Raw genomic sequence first — 23,515 nt, 5'->3', positions numbered from 1 at the left:
CTCCCGTATGAATTTGGCGACATTTGGATCGAAACTGACGGAGCCTTTCCATGATACATAGATACATAGATAGATAGATAGATAGATAGATAGATAGATAGATAGATAGATACAACATTCCCCTATTTATAGTAAGACTAGCGGGACACCCGCGCTACGCGCGGGTCCCCGCTAGGTGAGTAAATGGGAGCGTTCACTAAAACGGGAGGAATTACTGAACAGGTAGAATCATTGAAAAGGTCAAGTTCATTTATCTGAGTCTGACCCTCGTTAAGCCTAAGTTTCCATTTTAGTTTCTTTCTTTCTTTTTAGTTTCTTCTACATTGGCCAATTTTGTTCCATTTTTTAAAAACATTTTGCTGCTAAGCTTGCAAATTTCCGTTACCATGTTTTTTATTTACTCAATCCCGTTCCCATTATTTTCTAAAGCTGTCCTTTCTTACATTTCCCTGTTGACTTCATTTTTTATTTGCTGCTTAGCTTGTGATTTCCCGTTTTCATGTTATTTATTTAGTTCTGTCCTCAGTTTAATAGCCTTTTTTATTTAAATCATCTAATTTTATTAGATTTTATTATTCTTTCCTTCTTTAGCCTATTTTATTCCCGTTTTCATTTTCTTACTGTGACTAACTATAGGCTAACCCATATACTCGTAGGCCTACCTGTTTGTCCTCATTTTGTTTTCTTTTTTAATTACAGTAGGCCTACCTCTTCATGTTGTTTGTACTTTTTAACACACATCTTTTCCCCGTATTTATTACGCCTACGGTCGGTCGTTCACCCGTATTATCATTCATTGCGCGACTCTGCGTCGTTTACGCGCGACATGGCGTAGTGCTGCGTTACCCGCGCGCTATCGCTGCGCTACGCGAGTGGCTTGGCATTAGATACGCCCGTACGACGCGCACGGGCTAGCTTGACAACTGACTCCTTTTTTGTTTACCCAGCATAGCAACGTACCACATTTTCACTGATTTTGAGGCCAATTCTTGACCGTTTTCAACCAAATAAAGTTTAAACACGTTCCCGTATATTCATCGATCTCCCGTATGAATTTGGCGACATTTGGATCGAAACTGACGGAGCCTTTCCATGATACATAGATACATAGATAGATAGATAGATAGATAGATAGATAGATAGATACAACATTCCCCTATTTATAGTAAGATGCGCGCCCCAACATTTTTGGAAATGAATGGTCAAATTGGAAAGCTCAGTACATTATAATGCATTAATTATAATGCACACAGAGTCCACAGGAATTTTTGGATTTGCTCCACCATCACCTTCAATACACAAACACTTTTTGTCCCCCCTTGCTACTTATAAAGTCCAAAACCTGTTTTGGCCCCCTCCGCCAGCCCTACCAATAGGGCGCGATCACCAAATCACGCACCGTGGCCACCACATGACCACGTTCAGGAGCTTTCAGGTAACGTTCAGACCTGTCACGTTTTATGTACCAGCGAAATGCGGTTGAAATAGTCTACCTCAAGACTGGTTGTGGCGTTATTTTCCAAATGTATTGTCAAACTTCGCACATTTTCAGCTCATTTACCTCCAACAAGTGTCTACATGAAGAAATATGAAAAAAATCACAATTTTCAGAGATGAAGTTTTGGCGCGCCGGAATTTGAACAGCAAATATGAAGATCACACTTTATTTACTTTCAAAGTTATCGGCTGTAACAGTTTTAATCATTGACATTTTTGGTTAAAAAACAATGCATTTTCCAGCCCAAATATCTCAGTCCACGTCCTTTTCAGAAATGTCAACCGGGTAAAATGAAAAGATCAGAGTGTGTCATACAGTAAGTAGCTTTGTTAAAAAATACTATACGAAAACTTCAAAATCACTATGTGGCCTCTCTAAATCTTAAATCATAGGATTTGTTATTGTGGCCTTCTTGCTGCATAATAGGCCTATGTATTTCATGTTGTAATGGCCTATGGTTTTCTGGAGGTCATAGGTCAACAGCTATGGGTCAAAGAAATATGCCACTGTAACTTTTATGATTCAAACATCTAGCCCAATACATTGATATACATTTCTTGTCAAAGTAACCTTTTACACCAAAAATACCGTAAAATTGGCATTTTTGGTAAAAAGATAACAATCATGAAAAACTGCGCAAATACGATATGGAATATTTTTGTTCACAGGTTTGAATAATTCATATGAAGTTATGGCTGCTTTAATATTTAACATTTTTGGGTAAAAATTGGGAAAAAAAGTCACAAAAACACATTTTCAACCAAAATGTCTCAGTCCAAGTCACTTTTCAGAATTACCAGCCGGGTTAAACAAAGTGGCATATCTACTGAGGCGAGCTCTCACCAAAGTTTATGCCCATAAACAACTTCAAAAGTTGCCCCATGGTGCTCTTTCGTATTTAAAAAAAATTATTATTTATAACGTAATGCTGTTCTCAAATTTGAAGAAAAAAAATTATTATAATGTTTTTCAATAATTATAATGTTTTTGATTAGAATTACACCGCAGCAGCACTGTATTGATTTGACTTGAGTTGAGCAGGATCGTAAACAATTATATGGTAACGTATTTTCGACCACCCTGTTTATTTACATCGGTCATGTGACTGTTGCCACTAGAGATATCTTCATCCGGGAACTTTAATCAGTGGCATTCCTGGGCAACGTTGAGACTATTTGTTTCGGAAGAGGTATAAATGGCGAACTTTTTTACCTCACCTGGTTGAATATGGACATCAAAAATGATCCTGAACTATCCGGGACGTAGTGAAGATTTCCTCTACCAATTTTGACTGATCAAAGTGCTTTTACAAATGTATTAAGTGCATTGAAAAGGGTCACTGCTACCGGCGCCGATGCAAGAAACGCCCGGTGACCCCAATATGGCGGCGAGCGGAGATCATAATTCAGCATAGTAAACAATAGTTTTTTCATATTTTTATCGGCTAGCAAAGGTTTAGCAATGCAGCCGATAGAAGAGGGTCAGTTGGAATACCTTGAATATCCCGAATATGCGGATATTATGGAACTTTTGTGGAGACTTTAACGGGAACCGTGTTTGAGTTACGGGTTTCTCCATTCGAGACAGTGATTTCTGTGAAAAAAAAAATACAACGTCTGGAAGGTAAACAATTAAACATCTTGCATGCAAATTAACTTACCATTTTACTTTGTCTTCTTGTCGACATTAATTTAGTGCGGCAATCTTGTTTGATATTTTTATTATTACTCTGGCCGCAAGCATTTGTCGATCCAATCCAGTTGTAGTAACTACAAATTTCGAACATTTGAGGACTTGTTCTCAAGTTGTAGAAGGTGCCATAGGGTGGCTAGAGTGTTAATTATTTTCATTATAAATGTCGCAAAATATTAATATTGACAATAATTAATAACCTGTTTCACCTCTCCATATATTCATACATTGCTCACCTGTGTTTTCATATCATATTTTGTGGTGAAAAATGATTACAAATGTGTAATTTGCAATCATTTTTGGAGCAACGATTTCTCGAACCGACGGCTAAGTGTGTATGTGAATGCCGGGTGTGAATGCACATTAAACACATACAAACACATACACAGCACCTGTTGGAACTCCCGGTCGGAGCCGGGAGTTCCAATTATTGGAACTGGATCCAATCATCTACAATAAATATCATATACATGTATTTTTTGTAAACAAAACACGGTTTCAACTCATGAACTTCATGTTCACATGTTCAACTTTCCTTTTAAAAATCATAATGTTCGGTGATGTTATAGCTAATTTCTCGATCATGAGAGTATGAATGTACTGCGTGCACTGCGTAATGTCGCAAGTTTAGTGGAATGACACAATAGCGCGATCGATTGTGCAAGCACAGGAAATGCAGCGCTACCGTACCCAAAATGTGTGTGTAATAAGTAGGCGTATAACGCCGACGCAATTGTCACTGGACTCACTGCGTGCCTATCATTGCCTATTGGGTTCTCATGATCGAGAAACTATTATTTTAGCTATAGTTGGCTGTGACTGGTACATTTTTTGTTCATATTAAATAGGATACGCATTCACGTTAGGTATTAGCAAATGAAGGGGTGGGTGTAATAAAGTCCTTACCCACCTAAAACACATGTTACTGGTTTCGCGATAAATTGTTTTTTGACAAGGACTGTTTTGTTGAAATCATTCGTACAATTTTTACACACAAACCAGTCACTTGTAAATTAGTGGGTTAGGACCTTTTTGCCCCAAGAGGCAAGAATTCCACACTACTTTCTATAACTACTTATGAGATGGATATTTCTTTGAAAAAAATATCAAATCTAGTCGTTGTTGATGTAAGAAACACATTCTCAATGATTTCAGATCAAAATTGTTGTTCATAGAAAATCCTAGGACCCCAGGTTTTTTGTCGGTAGCAATACGTCTACGTTGATACTTGGCAGGATCCATTTGGACGTGCTACGTCTAATATTTCTATTTTATATAGTGCTAATCTAATTCACATTTCTTTTTTGAAGAGAAACAGGGAACTTAATTACATAGCTGTAATCATGCCAATAAGTTCATTGGTGCAAAAATTACACATTATTTTAATAAGTAGGCCTACAATATGGTCATTTTCACGGTAAAGGGTGTAACTTTGGATTTTTAACATTTTAATCCGTAGTGTTCTAATAAAGCCACAGAATTCCATAATTTTTGGCCACATAAGTCATCTAGTTAGCAGCTACCTTGGGTAGCATAATCAGCTTTGGGAGTTACTGCGTTCAGTTTTAGCAGGCTTAAATGTACTTAATATTGCCATTTTGAAAAACTATAAAAAACAGTAACATTTTTGTAAAACCCTGTGTTTTCTTCAGTTAGTTCATGGATAATTTTTCTTATCCTGAAAGTACAGTCATATGTTCAGTAAACACTGCCACATTAGATTTAATTGTGAACGGCCCTGTATTTTTGAGAACCGGACTTGATATTTGTCGTTTTGGAGGCTTCATTTTCCGTTAACAATTGTTAACAAACTTTGTGGGTGTAGCTTTGGTTCATAATTCTTGGTTATTTCTTCACTTCTTCTTGATTTATAACAGTTGTTATCTTAACTTGAAATGGGTAACAAAAATTAGCCGATTTGCAAGCTTTTAAAAATTTTATAAAATCTTGACTTCAAATAGCCGTTTTTCCGTTAACTTTTTGAAGCCTCCGAAACAAACTGTTCAGCAAGCTTGTGCAAATATAAATAAAAGAGCTCATCCAATCTATTTATCAAAATGTAGCAAAGTAGATCCTCAAGTCACATGTTTTTTAAATCGTGGAGATATATATCACCGTTTGAAAATGGGACCCAATACAAACTTTCCGTTAACAATTGAAGCCTCCGAAACAAATGAAGCCTCCGAAACAACAGTAAACTTAATTATCATCTATGCATATCTAAATTGGTGTGTTTCATACTGATATCTGCATTGTAATTATTACTTGATATGTGCAGAATGTCATAAATTTAAAAAAAATTGACATTATGGTTAATGTTTGAAAAATATACTGATAACTTAAAAAGCCTATTTCTGAGACTTCACATGCAAAAAACACCATACTTAACAAATGGGTGAAAAAATTAATGTGTGATAAATCTACAATATCTGCCGCATAGAATCATTGATTCAATACACACAAGAAAATAACAGCTTAGATGATCCCAACACTGTTGTTTTCAAAAAACTACTTCTGCAATGTTTAACAATTGTTAACATGAACATGAAGCCTCCGAAACAAAAAAAATGACTTGCTGTGATAATTTAATTTTTGTCACAACTGAAATTCAATACTTAGAAGCAAAGCATGAAAATTAGTAATTGTGATATTTTTACCTATTTTTTATGTCAACTTGTAGTAGTTAGCTAAATATTTTACTTTTATGATCACCTGTGTTGTTAACTGAAGCCTCCGAAACACAAATCGCTTGAATTGCCAATTCTAAAAAATAACTCCAATTTCTGTGAAACTTGGCTGGGAGGTTCCTTTCATCAAGTAGTATTTGTACATGAAGTTAGACATTCAAATTATTTTAGGAACCCAATTAAAACTTAAAAAATATGTTTAAGGTTTGGAAATTTCCATTGTAAATGACACTTGATGTTAAAAATTTTCAAAACTGCAATTACAAACATAGCAAAACATGGTATAAAATTTAACTTATATCTGTTGACTTACTTTGGAATGGAATTTCACATGTATTCCAGCTTTCATGTCAAAATTTTCTGAGGTTATGTAAAATACATTTTTTCTTAGATTTTAACCAAAATGTTATGCAAATGTCAATTTTTTATTAGACATCGAAAGGTTTAAGCCTTGTAACATTATTTTACTTGAATTTAAGTTGCTTCTATGCATGATTTCAGTAAACAGAAACATATTTAAGTGGTTTGAAATTTTGACCCTAAAAATCAAAAGTTACACCCTTTACCGTGAAAATGACCATATAGGATTAATTACTTTTGATAAAAATGGATTTTAAAGTAGTTGTCCAATCTATATGTTTTAAGAGGCAATCTCCCTTATTATGTACCCATCTGTGATACAAAAAAAAATAGAATTTTCTCTAAAAAATAATTTTGGTACATATTAGCACCAACAACTCACATGTAAAATATGAGCGTGCACAGCGCCCTCGTTCAGCTTGAAAAAATTCTTGAAATTTCAGCCTCTCTGAGCCTTACTTGCAAATGGTAAACTTTGGAGGTGCATAACATCGCATGCGCCATCATCATCCCAACCTGCATTTTGCATTTTTTTAAAGTACCAAATGGTTACATTACAAAAACCAAGAAAAAAAATTGGGATCTTGATGGCGCACAAAATCAGCAAATCCAATGATTTGATGAAAAGCGCCCTCGTGCAAACTTCAAAGCATCATAACGGGCTGCGCCATCAAGATCCCAAGTCCGAACAAGTTTGAAATTAAAGACCTCCATGGCAAGTTTCATTTTTCAGCAAAAATTTTTTGGGATTTCGTTGGCGCACAGAGTTAACAGATGTCAAAGGTCAAAATTTCCTATTTTTTGCACGCCTGTATTATTGCGCGCCAACGTCACCTGACTCTCCGAATAGGATTTCATCAAAGAAGAGGTAATTCTCTGCAAGAACTGAAAAAATTAGCTTGGGATCTCTTGATCTTCATATTTTTCTGATTTTTTGAAAATGGACTTAGCCTCATTTTGGAGGTCAATTTGACCTCTTTTTCCCACTCGCTGCACAATGTGGGCTTTTTACTGCATCACAAAAAGATGCGCCAACAAGATCCCAATTTTATTTTTCATCGTCTAGCTTCTTTGGCGACCAGTAGACAATAAACAAGCAACAGCTAATTGGGATCATGTGGGCGCACTAATATAAAAGAGGTCAAAGGTCACGCTTTGTGCCAAAGTGATGCATATTTGCCTATGTGCAGCACGAAAGTGGAACTTTGACCCGCAATAAAAATGTGCGCCAACAAGATCCCATCTAACTTTTTGGATGATTGGATAAAGGGGCTTATGTATAACTGATAACAAGTAAAAGTGGGATCATGTGGGCGCACTAATTCAATAGAGGTCAAAGTTCGTACTTTGTGCCGAATTGGCATTATTTTGCCTATGTGCAGCACAAAAGTGGAACTTTGACCCGCAATATAAATGAGCGCCAACAAGATCCCATCTTACTTTTTGGATGATTGGATAGTGGGCTCATGTGGGCGCACTAATTGTTCTTGTTCGGACTTTTTCATCAAATCATTGGATTTGCTGATTTTGTGCGCCATCAAGATCCCAATTTTTTTTCTTGGTTTTTGTAATGTAACCATTTGGTACTTAAAAAAAAATGCAAAATGCAGGTTGGGATGATGATGGCGCATGCGATGTTATGCACCTCCAAAGTTTACCATTTGCAAGTAAGGCTCAGAGAGGCTGAAATTTCAAGAATTTTTCAAGCTGAACGAGGCGCTGTGCACGCTCATATTTTACATGTGAGTTGTTGGTGCTAATATGTACCAAAATTATTTTTTAGAGAAAATTCTATTTTTTTTGTATCACAACCCCCCTGATTTGGGTACATAATAAGGGAGACTGGCTCTTAACTGCAACTGATTTGAAACCAGTAACAAGTGCACCGAAAAAAGGGGGAGGGTTAGGACTATATTACACCCACCCCTTCAAATTTATAAATAAGTACGGTAGGCCTTACCTACAGGCATTGACAGGCTCAGAAATCCATGTGGATTCGCCTAAACATTGCATTGGAAACATACAGCATGTACAGAAAGGTTTGACATAGTGCCGTACTATTATGCTGCCTTTCGTATTCGCCGAGAAGGACAATTTCGACCTCCTCGTTTGTTTACAAACAGAGAGGTAGACAAAAGGCCTGTCAAAACTGTTCCGCTTGTCCAAATACTCAAGTATCAAAAGGATGGTCCACAATAGAGTGATTCACGCAACATGAATAGGGGATTATAAAACTGTGAAGTAGGACCATGTGCTTCTTTTGTCCAATTTGGCATCAAGATTTCGAATGCAAACAGTTCAGACCCAGAACATGATCATGTCAGAAATTAATATTTTGTTCTGGGTCTGATTATTCGGACTAGGTTTGACAATGTTTTGCTTGCCTATGTTGTTATGATTGACCGAAGTGGTGTCGGTGATACACAGGGTTGGCGATTTTATTGATTTAAAAAAAACCGAAATAAAAATACACTTTTTTGAAAAATCAGATTTAAAGCCATATAACATTTCTTTAAAAATAGATTACCGTAGTACTCATTTTCAATAACATGATAGCATTTACTGTCAGATATGTCCCCTTTTAATTTTGAGCCGAACAAGTGAGGCAAAGAAAATTGGAATTTACTACTAGCGCCAATGCATGTTACTCCGGTGGTTGTAATATGGTACCATCCTCTGGATCAACTAGTGGAGGCCCGCACGGAGCACAGGCATTCTGCTAGTTTGATTTAAATCAGTGATTAAAAAAAAATCATTTGATTTAAATTGTGATTTTAATCATGATTTAAGTCAATTGATTTAAATTGTGCCAACCCTGGTGATACAGGGTGTGAAAAAAATAAGTAAGCTTAGTTCATGCCTTAAAATGTTTTTACAAAAATATATTTTCTTTAGTGTGTATCCCGCATTTATATTTTTTAAACTGCATAAGGATTCTTGTGGTAAAAAGCTTTCCAAAAGTGTATACTATTTGCTAGTAAAATGAGGGTTTTTCATGATATCACCAAGGCTTGCTATACATTGTACGCCCACTATGTCTATGATGAACCCGAGAAATTGAGATATTTAAAAAAAGAAGAAAAATTGGTGATTGAATAAAGCATAGCTTGTATATTTTGATTTGTGTATTTCAGGTATTCCAATCTCCCAACAACATTTGATTTGGAAAGCAGTTGAATTGGAGGATGATTATTGTCTACATGACTATGGGTAAGTAAGCTAGTTGATGTGACACGATACATACCCATGTACATTGTTATCAAGTACAAGAATGGGGATTTTAAACTTTGTCTTGGTATAAAGGGTGGACTGGTAGAAAGGGTGGTGTTGTGTGACTTTTGTAAGACTCTTCATAACAATATTCAGTGGATCTTTATGTTTTTTTTCTTTTCAAATAAGCCCACTAAGAAACACAGTCCCTCGCAGGTTTCTAAATAGAGTGTACTTGTAGCTTGCCTAAAGAAATATTTTGCACGGTTGTCAAAAGTGCAAAGCTATATTCATACTATATTGACTACCTTGCCATTGCAGAGGATGTATTATTTGAGATGTATCAGTTCAAGGCTATCCTTATCCTATCTAAAACGTACATACAGCATGTTGCTTCATGATGAATATCTATTTCAATGTGCTTCATGATCACATTGTAATTTAAAGACACTGATGTAATTGTAAGCACTCACTCGGGAGATGTTAAAGATGTTAAAACATTGACCTCATGGTTTAAATGTTTCTGATTTATTCCTCGGTGAGTCACAGTCAGCAAAGCAATTAAGCAATAATTACATGATAAAGTACATGAACTTTGTACAAAACTAGATAAATGGTGGATAAAATCATAAATACATGAAGAGACAATGGGTTCAGTCAATAAATGATAATGGGTTCAGGAGATTTGTGGGTGAAAGACCACTTATGATTCATAAAGATGTGGGGGATCATTTTATTGTTACTTTTGGGGTATTGTACCTGAACTTCTGTTTACCACATCATTATCACTGAATTGTGTTCAGTTTGCAACTTTCAAAGTAGTTGTAAACAGTGTTCGAAATAAGCACTTATCCTCTTGTCCTCTTGTCCAAAAATCACCGGGGACAACCATATTGAGCTATGTACTTATCCCCTGGATAATCACTAAATATTACCTCTAAAATCATGACACATTTTGGGGACAACCAAAATGTTTTGAGGACAAGCAGAATTTATGCTTTAGTTGTCCTCGGGACAACCTCCATATTTTCCTTATTTCGGACACTGGTTGTAAATGTAGTTGTAGTTAAGGACTTGTGAATCAAATAATAATTTATTATATTTTAAAAGCATACATATGTTTTGTTCTATTATACAGCATTCCTCCAAGTAGTTCTTTGAAGTTGGTGCTAGCTATGCGGGGTGGTCCAATAAACACAAGAAGAGGTAAGTTTGTGGCATTATTCAACACAAATACTCAAATAGTGTTATAATATTATCATGTGGTTTGATCTTGCAAAAGATTTGAGTTGGATGCAAGCAAACAAAAAGTTTTTAGGATTTAGTAGATGGGTACACCAACATGTGTTGGGTGTCTTTTCTTGGTGGAAAATAAATGAGGAAATGTTCTCTATCCTCACTTCCTGACCCAGAGATTACTATCAATCCTTTCTTCCGTACAGGATTGAACTTGTCAGTTCTGTTGGTAAATTGTTAAGTAGAGTGTGTGTGTTGGGGGGTGTCTCATATTGTCACTGTCAAAAGATGGGCATCCAACTACCTTAACTACTATCTTAAGAGCTCGCAAACAACAGAGGCAAAAACCCAAGTTACCATTTTGAAATCGATTGAATGTCAATTTTATTTTTCTTCTTCACACAGTGCCTATGGAGGACCCCGCTATCCGTGAAATGGCAGAATATATGGAAGCGAACCGAGATGAGATCTGGGAGAAGCTTCCAGGTAACCGCCAGGTCACATTACTTGTCTTCCGAGAAGGAGACCAACTCAACTTCTTCCGAGTTGTAGACAGAGGGGATGGTACACTCACACCATTGTCAGAGTCACTAAGGTAATGAATGACATGAATTTTTTTAAACGGGGGAATTTCCTCTGTCCCCACTTCCTGACTTAGAGATCAGGCATGAGAATTTTCAGTTTAAAAACTGAAAAATTTTGGGAATATTATGGATAAATCGCACAAATCATGAATTTTCTAAAACCAGTGCCACGAACCTTGCTCTCAAAAATCACACATTTTTCTGGTGCTTACTTATAATGCCATTCCATTTGTAGAGATGACTTAAAACTGAACTGAACTGAACTAAACCCAGCCAGGGGATCACAGACTTTCAGTCTTTCATGTGATTCCTTCACTGTCACATATTATCTTGGCATTATATTTCTCATGTATGTGTTCTACGATAAGTGAATGTGAATGAATGATTCCAAATGTAGCGTGGCATGACACAGTTTCGAGAATACCTGCTGACGTTGAACAAGAGCACTGGCTTTAACGACATAGTTTCGGGATTTGCAAAAGAAGATCTGGGAATGACCAAAGCGGTCTATAATGTTTAGAGTGCATCGTACATGGAAAACTCACAAATATGGGGCCAAAGACAGCAAACTTTATACTTGAAATTGAGATAAAGGCAAAAATAGAGAGGAAAAAAAACCCAGTAAAATACATAAGAAAATGTGTTACACATCACAAAACTCAAATATGCTAGACCTTTGGTGTTTCCAGTACCGTATATGAAAGCCTGGTGGTGTTTGTTTTTAAGGTAATAATTATATAGTAACTCAATTTTCAAAAATGCCTCCTTTGCCCTCGAATGGAACAGATCGCGTCGCCTAGTGAAAAAAAAAAAACAGGTGAAGATTACGATATAACCGATTTTCACAAACGTCACACTTCCCTTATTTAAGGATTATGTTTATGGTAACCATTGATTAATTGATTGATATTTTCTATTTCAGTGGTGCCTCTGTGTACAATGCTACAGAAGAAGAAGAAGAAGATCAGGTTCCATCTCAAGAACAGTGCCAAGAAAACGATGTCACCATGAATAAAATGAAGCTCCTACGAGCTAAGATGGAATCTCTATCAATAACAAAACAAGTGAGTAGAAAGTTCACAGTAAGTGTGGGCATCACCAGTGTTTTTCATATCGTATATCTAGGGGGCAAAAATATCGCCATGGCATTTTTTTTAGCTTCCTTACACTGAGCACGAAAATTTGACCTTTGAAAATCGGTCAATTTTGAGATTATCATAATTACTTGTGGTAGTACATGAAAATACGTTTTACACAAATATTTACTTGGATATACAGTTAAGGTGGTACTACACCCTCTGATAAATTTTGTGACTAATTTTGCATTTTTCTCAAAAAATAACTACACACAAGGAATCCAATTACTTCACTGAAATTTCAGTGATTCAAGACAAGTGGTTCATTATATATGTTAAGAAATGAGGTACATTCTAGTGGTACCTCTTTTCTTCTCATAAATAACGTACCGCTTGTCTTGAGTCACTGAAATTCCAGTAACTGAATTCCTTGCCCCTAAAATATACCGGTATATAACTTTTGTTACCAGTGTGTTATTATATTTTCAGAAAAATGCAAAAATAGTCACAAATTTATCAAGGGGTGTAGTACCACCTTAAATAAGTTAAAATTTTGTTTTGAAATTTGCGAAAGTACAAAAGCCGCTATCTTTAATTCATTACTTCCGGGGTCACATTGCATTGTGGGAAATCTCCCAGTAATGCATTGCGTGGTACTGAGATATTTTGCTATATCGCACATAACGATGTGTAGTTCACAGGCCTGAGAAAATTAGTGTACATAGCAAGACTCCTTTTAGATTTCCATGGGCCTGTTTGTGATGCAATAAGAGGTACCACTGCCAAAGTAATTTCAATCAATTATGGTTGCTTATGCCAGGGCCTAGATTTTGTGCCATTTTGCGAGAATCAAAAACCATCCGAGACGCTTCACTTACTGCATGATTCAATGAAAGAAATTGATTCCCGCTGCAAATGTTACCAGAATCATTAGGATAATTGATTACGGTGATTCTCATCGAATCTGAGGCCCTGTAGGCTGAGGTGTGATGTTAGTCATCAACTTTAATGGGCAGAGAAGGGCACCAGCCCGGCACCAGAAGTTTTTGAATCATTTTCAATTGAAATTTGTTAAACTTTTATTGAGAGAAAATGGAGAGGCCTACATTGTAACTGAAGAATTAAAAGAAATCTCTGCTCTTAATAATTGCGCCTGTTGATCTGCCTATTGATTGACACTTATTATCAGTGTGTTTGTTAATCAGAAAGACAGTTTCACTCCTTGCACACACATGATTTCCTGGAATAGTTTATTAATATCTCAATATTAAAAGAAAGACAATACACTTAACCAACATATTCTGTAACAATTTCTTTTTTACAGAAACAAAAAGTGCCCAGACCTCCGTCCACTGGAAAACCAAAGAGTTCAAGTAGAAGGCGACTTTTGTCCGTCAAGAAAACACCAACAGCTCCATCCCTAAACAAAAACAACCCTCTGCCTCCGGTGGGGACAGTGAAACATAGCAGTAGCAGTAGAGCTGAAATTAGGAAACCTACCAGCAGTGAACCGCACAAAAAAAACTGAAACGTCCGATGATCTGTCGGACAGTCAGACGGCTTCCACTAGCTCTGCAACTAGTAATAAACCACAACGAAAAAGGACTAGTGAAAAGCATCGAAATAGCCCGATTCAATCAGCGTCGAGAAGGACGCCTTTAGACAATTTAAGCAATACCAGACTGCATAGATCGTACACGAATCTTCCGTCTGGTGTCCCTGTGGTGCGGACTCCAGGACCTCCGAGTGTACGAGAAGACAGGCCAAGTACTTCAACTGCTTCAGGGCTCATTGCTTCCGGTTCCACGGCCGACGTGAGGATCACTCACGAGCGTGGTAATTTAAAAACTGCAGACCCGAGGGTCTCTAGAGATAAATCGAGTCACAAGACGCACGAAGCACGAATCGTGACTGAACTTGTTAATCAAGCCAGTAGGGAAGGGAAGATTAGTGACATTGTGTATACAACGCCTAGGGATACGCATACGGGGAAGGGTAGTGGCAGATCGGCAGGAATGTCATTTGGTCATCATCATCATCCGACGTTGAATGCAAGTAGTACGAGTGCGTTTAGAAGTACTTCTGGTTGTGAGAGGATGAAGACTCCAGATGGACGAAAGAGTATCATTGTAAGTATGGTGATAAATAATGATGTCGTTAATTATAAAAAAAATGGAAAGTTAACTTGTTGAGGAGAAACCCTCTTGTTGCAAATTTAACTAGTACAGATTTACAGAATTTCATTCATGATTGTAATTGACCAAACCAAGCTGGTACTGCATCGAACTGAGATCACAAAAAAAAAGTGCAGTGATTTATAGTGCGCTACGCACTGGCACAACGCCTAGACGTTGATCCACAAGCCTCAGCACACTTTACATAGAGCCCTGGTCATCTTTATGTTTTATCTTGATTCATCTGTCTCATCAAATGTTATTTAGATCCTTTTGCTCTTATCTGTCTTTGGAGATTATCAATTTTATGTCTCGTTTTTGTACAACAATCAGTTGTTTCAGGCTTAGAAAATAATATATTTGCTCATGTGTTAGAAAATGATCAAGATGACGTATAAAATGTGGTAAAATTGCGACCAAAGAGGAAAATGTGTGACCCCTACCGGAAATACACGCTTATTTTTGGCGTACATTATAATCTTATAGAGGCCGTCAGCGTGATGTCATTTGCCGCCATCTTGTGGGTACACGCTGTGATGGTCGTTCGATCTCCATGTGTGGACAGCAAAATCACCGTGTTGATGCGTGATAACAGCTGCGCCCTGCTGTCCGACGCATGAACATGCAGATCATTTGTACCCACAAGATGGCGACAGGCTGACGGCCTCTATTGTGTACCGTACCATAAATTCTATAATTGTGCTAATTTTGCCCTTTTGTTTTCCAGTCTGCCCATAGTATCAGAGGAAGATTATCAGGAAGTAGAGAGGGAAGAATAAGTAAGTATTTGTGTTTGTGTGAGAAAATTTTGAAAAAGCAGTCAGAAGCGGGGGGGGAACAACAGATTTCAGCCAACAACCATTTATTAGGCCTAAAAAAAATTGTTTCATTGGCGTAACATGAAAAAAAATAGGGTAGTTAGGTAGGGATTTAAATTTTTTTTTTTATAGTATACTGTAAACCCCGTCTACAAGCATATAGAGTACTTCTGATGAAAGCTACATTAATCCAGGCGCCATTATGGAGTTTGAGCAAATAAATTACGGATCCAAGCATATACAAACAAGTATTATTTAAAACCAATCTATTGTATGGGTATATTTACGCCGGCTTCAAATTAATTTAGCTTTCATAAAAACACTATATATGCTTGTAGACAGGGTTTTACGGTATTCAAGGACATTCTTTTGTGATAAAAAGTTACCAATGCAACTTTTAAAGCTGTAAATTGTGTTCGATAAAAGCCTTGGATCTTTTTTTTCTTAAAATAAATGGTTTATTTCCTTTTTTATTGCAAAAAAAGAAGAAAAACTAGAGTCAACAGACTCTGAGTACAAGCCGCCGCAGTTGACCTTTGACCCCTAAACTTTGACCTTTGGGGTCATAAATATTATTATATTTTTAACATGTTTAGAATGTCGTAAGAATAATTCCTGTTGAATTTCAGCTCGATTGGACCAATTTCGAAATTTGACCTTTGACCCTATAACTTGACCCTTGGGTCACGGATGGGGTCAACTGCTCTTACATTGTGCTTAGGAAGTCATAAGAAAGATTCCTGGTGAATTTCAGCTTAATCGGAACTTATACATGGATTTTGATTTTTTAAATTTTTGATTGACCTTTTGACCCCTTTAATGACCTTTGACCTCAATGAAAAAAAAAAAAAACCTTATGTACACCGACAAAATGCATTGTTCCAATTTTAATTAAAAAATTCTAACATGTTTAGTTCTTGAGATAAAAATTCTTAAAGTTATTCAGCTAAAAACAGGAAGTGACCCTTTAATGACCTTTGACCCCCAAAATAAAAATACCATGCATACATCAGGGAACACTGATTCATGTGTGATGGTTATATTATTCTGGTCTGTTTATCTTTTGAGATAAAATTTTTGAAAAATTTTGATAATTTTGGTTTTTGACCGGAAGTAACCCTTAATGACATTTGACCCCAAAACTGTAGACATCCTAAAAACCCTGGCTGATAGCAATGCATGTGTGTTAATGGCGACTCTCTGCTATGTAATTTGTACAGACAGTGATTTTTTGAATATTTTTTACAAATTTTTCAGATTTTGACGGAAATGACCCCTTAATGACCTTTGACCTCAATTCTTTTTAGGAAGTTTTAAGCACTGCCACATGTTGATTCATATGCATGAGTCACATGATCATTGCATGTAATTTGTGGAAGGAGTAGCAATTTTGTGAAATCACATTTTGACCATTATAGCTAGGTCAAAGGTCACAGCAAGGTCAAAGTCAAATGGAAGGTTTTGCCTAACCCAGTGGTCATTTGGGTCAAATATGGTTGAAATCTGTCAATGCCTGGCGGAGCTAGAGCATTTTGATTGGTTGCCAGAAGAAAGAAGAAACTAGAGTCAACAGGCGCTGAATACAAGCCGCAATTTGACCCCTATAACTTGACCCCTGGGTTACGGATGGGGTCAACTGCTCTTACATTGTGCTTAGGATGTCATAAGAAATATTCCTGGTGAATTTCAGCTTAATCGAACTTAAACATGGATTTTGATTTTTTTAAATTTTTGATTGACCTTTTGACCCCCTTAATGATCTTTGAAAAAAAAAAAAAAAAAACCTTATGTACATCGACAAAATGCATTGTTCCAATTTTAATTAAAAAATTCTAACATGTTCAGTTCTTGAGATAAAAATTCTTGAAGTTATTCAGCTAAAAACAGGAAGTGACCCCTTAATGACCTTTGACCCCCAAAATAAAAAATACCATGCATACATCAGGGAACACTAATTCATGTATGTTGGTTATATTATTCTGGTCTGTTTACATTTTGAAATAAAAATGTTTTGAACATTTTTGATAATTTTGGTTTTTGACCGGAAGTAACCCTTTAATGACATTTGGCCCCAGAACTGTAGGCATCCTAAAGACCCTGGCTAATAGCAATGCATGTGTGTTAATGGCGACTCTCTGCTATGTAATTTGTACAGACAGTGATTTTTAAAATATTTTTTACAAATTTTTCAGATTTTGACCGGAAATGACCCCTTAATGACCTTTGACCTCAATTCTTTTAGGAAGTTTTAAGCACTGCCACATGTTGATTCATATGCATGAGTCACATGATCATTGCATGTAATTTGTGGAAGGAGTAGCATTTTTTGTGAAATTGACATTTTTGGCCATAAGGTCAAGGTCAAAGGTCACAGTCGGGTCAAAGTCAAATGTAAGGTTTGGCCTAGTCCAGTGGTCATTTGGCTCAAGTATGGTTGAAATCTGTCGAAGCATAAGAGAGCTAGAGGTAAACGTGGCAAGTCACGCATAAAATGTCACGAGTTGCCAGAAGAAAGAAAGAAGAAGAAGAAGAATTGAGAAGAGACAGAACAAGCCGACATCCGTCGTCGGCTTGTAAAAATCTAGCGTCGGGCCTAATTTTAGGGTAGGTCGGGTTACGCCAATCAAACAATTTTTTTAGGCCTTTTTCATGACTGATTTTCATAGTACTGTTACCCAAACCCAAGACTAAGCAATTTTGGCTCTATTTAGCAGTTGCCCTCACCTTGTTCTAAATTGCAAGGATTATTATTGTGCTGATTACTTGATATAGAGGTGTGATTTTTTATTTTATTTTTTTTTTTTCCGATTTAGGGATTTTTGTTTGTTTCCCCTTCACTGAACAAGTGTACAAGAAAGCCAATTTTCAGGATTTTAATGAAACATCCTTGTATCGTACTTCTAAAAATATGAATGCTATTGCTGTTTCAAAACACAATTAGAAATTTTTGAGCACTCTTGTACTACTGTCGGTAGTTATATGAACCAAATAATTTGAATTCTGCTATTTGGCACAGGTATCATGATATAAGAAAACTGATTCAATAAAAGAAAGCGAGGGTTCTTCAACATGCAGATAGTAAATCCCTTCTTTTGATTAAACAGGTCACATCCTTGATATCAGTGCCATAAATTTGCAAGCTGCTAATATTGATTATTCATTGTGTTTTTATTTCCTAGTATCTCCGGCCCACCATCGTTTACCTCCAGTAACCAAGGCAACAGTGCTGACTTCTAGCAAGAAGAAATCTAACAAACTGAGGTGCTTCCTATGTAACAAGAAAACAGGTCTCGCAACCAGCTACCAATGCAGGTAAGTACAATGGATCATTTTGTGCTTGTCACCTCAAATGGTAGTGATGTTAAAGTGGGGCTCTGTATGTAAGAGGGTATTACAATTGTACCTTTACAAGCGCTGAAGCAAGGGTATAATACTTTGAGAACGTCGCTTGTGTTTCAAGTATACCTATTTGGACCTAGTTGGACTAGAGGGGGTGAGCAGATTTTGGATTTGGGGGGGGGGGGCATCCGTTCCCAGCCCCCCTGGTTACGGCCCGGAATCCAATACATGTAGGTTCCCATAGGGTTCTGAAGTTTTTGTATTTGAACCATATAAAAGGTTACTGAAAATTCAAGAACCAGTCAAACTTTTTAAAGAACCAGAAAAAGTTTGTCAGATTGAAGGAAGATCCTTTTGCTTCCTTTTTAAAAACCACCCAGGGTTCTCCTGAGAGAATTAATCAAATAAAAAACCCTTTCAGAAATTGTAATTGTACAAGAAATATAAGAAATCGCAACATCATAAAATTTGTTCGGCTTATATAAGGCGGAACAAGTAAGACTCATAACACTGTGTATTAATATAGAATGGCGTGCACGCTGTTGGGTGCAGTGCATACGCTAGATGTGCGTTGTTGCGTAATGCGTGACTAGCGCACACTTATGTGAATTAACGCGAACATGAGTTGGAACTTTATTGACACGCGCAGTAACAAAAGCCGAAAAATTTCCGCCTTATATAAACCGAACAAACTTTAGTTGTTTGTGTGCCACACCTAATATTTTCTCATGTGATATTAACTAATAATCACACTTGCTTGCCTATTTTCCAGATGCAGTCGCAATTTCTGCGCAACCCACCGGTACGCCGAAGCGCATAGCTGCGGCTACGACTACAAGTCGGAAGGACGGAAATTCCTACAGCAAAGCAACCCACTGGTCAGCGCCCCAAACTGCCAAAAATATAAAGCAATCGCTAAGAGTGAAAGTTTTGGTTATAAGTGTGTTAATTATTTTTGTTTTTTATTATATAGTTTTACCACCCCTGAACCTGAAATTGCCTGATGTTGTTTTTTTTCTTTAAAAATCTGAAATTGCTGTTTTGCCTCGTCAGACATTTTTATGGATTTAACTTTCTGCTTTATGAATACAGACAGTGTTATGAGTGCAGTGGCTGCTGTTGGTTTAAATACATCTAGATGATGATCATTTAGGAATTAAGAACATTTCCTGATTGCATTGCAATTTGTAAAACCCCAAGACACTGTCTGGTTGTGCATATAACATAATCACATCACTTTCTATTAAAGTATTGCATATTTGGGAAAGTTTTTAAAGTTTAGAAGAGCATGTGTATTTTTTATGAGTAAACCACCAATAAACCATTAAAGAATGTTTTAATGACTTGCCTTCACGGTATATTAGGTACCATAAATAATTTTTAAATTCAGCAATAGAAAATATTGCCATTTAAAATTTAACATATGTTTTGAATTATCATAAAATATGATAAAGATATCATAAAATTTTGTAACACTGATTCTTTAAAAAATAGACAAGGCAATCTTCATCCAATTTCAATTCACTCATTTCTGAGCATGTTGATTTTTTTTACTGTTTTCTTTGTTTAACTGCCAAAAAGTTACAAAAGTTACAAAAAAGTTGTAGAGTTTATAACCTTGCGATTGAAAAATATGTGCAATAATTTTTTTTTTTAGTAAAATGACGATTTTAAGTCTTGCTTGAAGTTTGACAGCAAGAATTGGTTGTGTGAATGAGTTTTGGGATACGGATTCCCTTTGACCTTTGTCGTACAGGATTGGCCACTGTGTCTCTCTATATAATTTTAAGTGACATGAACAACAGGAAAAGTGTAGAATAGATGTAAATGAGATTTTACAGTAGCGGGCATAGAAGAAGGCGCACTCTTGCACTTGTCGACGTGAGTACAGTGTTAATGAGTGACATTGGTGGGGCTTTGTAACCCTTCATGAGCGCGAACAAAGTTCAAAGTTCAGATTACTGGTCTGTTGTTATGATTATGGGACAATTGAATTGGCCAATCAGGACAGAGTGACGTTCTTCTCTGCCAGCTAGTGTAGTACCCGGTAACTGTGCTCAAAAATTAACATAAAAGAATAGAAACGGCATGTTATGGTCAAGCACATGTACCACAAGGACATACTTTAAAGTTTGCATTTATGTGGGGCTTTGTATGTAAACATTGAGTATGCACTGGAAACATGCATTAATATTCAGTAGAAACTTGTTAACTTAAAATTCATGATAATAAAAAATGGATTGGAAGTCCCAAGCATATACCTGTACTACACTATATTATGACCTGTGTATAACACAAATTCCTGTTAACACAAACTAAAAAGAAGCTTTGACAGTTTTTTCACTGTACATTTATGAAGCATGTTTCTAATGTATTGTGATGTTTCTAGTGAATCTTGACTGGTTCCAGTGGAATGCCACAGAGATGCAAATAATGTGAATGAATAGAATGCCTCTCATTTGTATAGTTCTGCTTTCCCAAGTATGAAAACAGTATCTGCTTTCATTACTACAGATACTATGTTGTATTCTAAGGGTATTATAATGGTAAAAGGCCAGCACAGTCTAACCTCCCTTATCCGGACCTCTTTAATACGGATCTTTCTTGTTATCCGGACAGGTGATCTTCATAGAAAAACATGCTGCTTTGAGACCTTGATTTCATGCACTAAAGTATTTAGAAGGACATAACTTTGTGACATGCAGCACTCAAATACCATCTTTCAGAGTAATTTTTTGGTGTCTCAATGTCAGCACTTCAGACAGTCAAGGCAAAATTACATATAATTGACCTATCAGGATTTTCCCCTTATCCGGCCAATGCTTGGTCCCATCATGGCCAGATAAGAGAGGTTGGACTGTATGTGCTATGGCACGTATGTAGATACTGCAGTTGTACATGGGAGGGCGGAGTCGTGAGGGTGTGTATGAAGAGTTTGGATGCAAAAACCGATAAATGCCATTTTCAAACTTCAGATGGGCAGGAATCTGTTTCATGTTCACATAGCCAACTATGACCTGGGTCAACCTTGTTAGTGTCAAAGGTCAGAATGTTTTTGATCATGCCTCGAAAAATTGTGTCAACTGCTATTTTTTATTATTAATTACTAATAATAGATAATAATATTACATGTAGAGTTATAAATAGATTTCTAGTACTTATTTAAAATAGTGCATTATAATTCTATTTTTTTCTCAAACTATGCATCAAAGGTGTGTATAATTGTCTGCCAGCTTTATTGAATTTTTTTTTTATTTGGTTGATGGAGTTATGTTGTGAGTAACAAATAGGTGAGTTATTGTGTGAGTAACAATTTAAGGAGTTCCAAGTTTTGCTGCATTTTTTTCTGTTTTTAAAACCCGATGCAATACTACACTTGTACACTTTGCCAATTTGTTTTTACTTTTTGAGAATTCAAGGTTTGTTTTGTTTTAAAAAAATGTTTGAAAGTTTTGATGCATTTGAGTGAGGCTTGATTCATATACGAGTGGATATTCATATGTAGTGATAATGTCTTGGAATCAATCAGGATATTCAAATTAAGTTCAATAATTACGTAGACATATCCAAAATTCTGCACACTTTTAGACTGTTTCTTCACTCGGATCAGGTGACTTCGTCAGTAATGCAATGATCTGTCGGTTTTCCCGTGCAAATTCTCATCCTTAGGGTTCACAGTTCTCAACAGCAGATCATTACAGGATTCAGAGAATATATCATGCCTGCAACGCGATTTAACGTCTCCTAGCCCCTCTTTCTGATCCATAGTTCGGCATGTAGGGATGAGATTTCTCGCGTAAAAACTGGTGGATCTTTGCATTACTGAGGCAGTTGGCCAATTTGGGTGACGAAACTGTCCAACAGCAAGTAGAATGTTGGATTTGTCTACTAATTTCTGAACTTTTAACTTTTAAAACTGATTAAAAAACTTCTAACCTCAACATGTTCCAAAACTGTTTATAGTGGACCTGAACATGTTTCAAAACTTCTTTAACTAATTCATTTTATGATACTATGGGAATAATAATTTAATTAACAAGTCACATGATAGATTATCTCATTTTAATGAGCTATGCATGCAGCTATCCTTGTCAGTCAATCTATCATATTACAGGACTCACTCAACTAGTTATTTTTATTATTCAAGTTTTAACAATGTTGTAAACTCATGATAAGGACATGTTGATCACAGTATTGACAATTTTGCTTGAGCCTGGCCCCACTATTTCTTCTTGACTTTAAAATTAAGAGTTAAAATTTCAACGGAATACCATAAGTTGATTGTCTGGCAAAGATTCTTTTAAGAAGATTTGTGCGAATCGGAAGTTGATTCTCTTATTATTTACAAGAATCATATGATTCCACAGAAGATTCTTTTCAAGAATTCGACTGCTCAGTGCCAAAAGTGGGTAAGTGCAAATTATCAAATGTCCAGAGGGCAGCTATTGCACTTAACCGCTTCTGGCACCGAGCAGTCAAATTTAGTGTAATTGCCACACTGTGCAACAAAAGTGTAACCCTGTAAAATATGTTTTATATAGTCATGCTTAGGCCAAAAAAAAAAATGTTGGTCTCAAAGCTCACAAGAAATTTAAAAACAAATGCGAAATGCGATTTTTTTTAAAAATTTTTTTATTCCCGATTTTTTTTCATGGTATTGTGAGAAAAAGTCTGATTTTCGCTGATTTTTTTTTGAAAAAACTATAAAAAAATGTTTTTTGAAATAAAAAAAATTTCCGCATTTGTGGATTTTACAAACTCGCGCGCAAGCTTTGAGACGAACCTTATGGCCTTATATGACACAATATTTAGGATGGTGTTAAAATGGATCAAGAAGTGAA

The 23,515-nt window shown here is 36.3% G+C and overlaps 1 protein-coding gene across 1 annotated transcript; it reads left to right on the top strand.

Annotated features, from left to right (window-relative positions):
* Positions 1-2,639: 2,639 nt before the first annotated feature.
* LOC140171592 (AN1-type zinc finger protein 4-like) lies at positions 2,640-22,894 on the top strand. Its single transcript, XM_072194872.1, is given in 11 exon segments — positions 2,640-3,023; positions 3,026-3,121; positions 9,372-9,447; positions 10,586-10,653; positions 11,089-11,278; positions 12,190-12,331; positions 13,668-13,812; positions 13,847-14,472; positions 15,245-15,296; positions 18,515-18,647; positions 19,447-22,894. Coding segments are annotated over 11 exon segments (1,824 nt in total). The 5' UTR covers positions 2,640-2,959; the 3' UTR covers positions 19,679-22,894.
* The last annotated feature ends 621 nt before the right edge of the window (positions 22,895-23,515 follow it).

The sequence above is a fragment of the Amphiura filiformis genome, chromosome 15, assembly GCF_039555335.1.
Source record: "Amphiura filiformis chromosome 15, Afil_fr2py, whole genome shotgun sequence".
Classification (NCBI taxonomy): domain Eukaryota; kingdom Metazoa; phylum Echinodermata; class Ophiuroidea; order Amphilepidida; family Amphiuridae; genus Amphiura; species Amphiura filiformis.
This window is presented reverse-complemented; position numbering and strand designations above follow the sequence as displayed.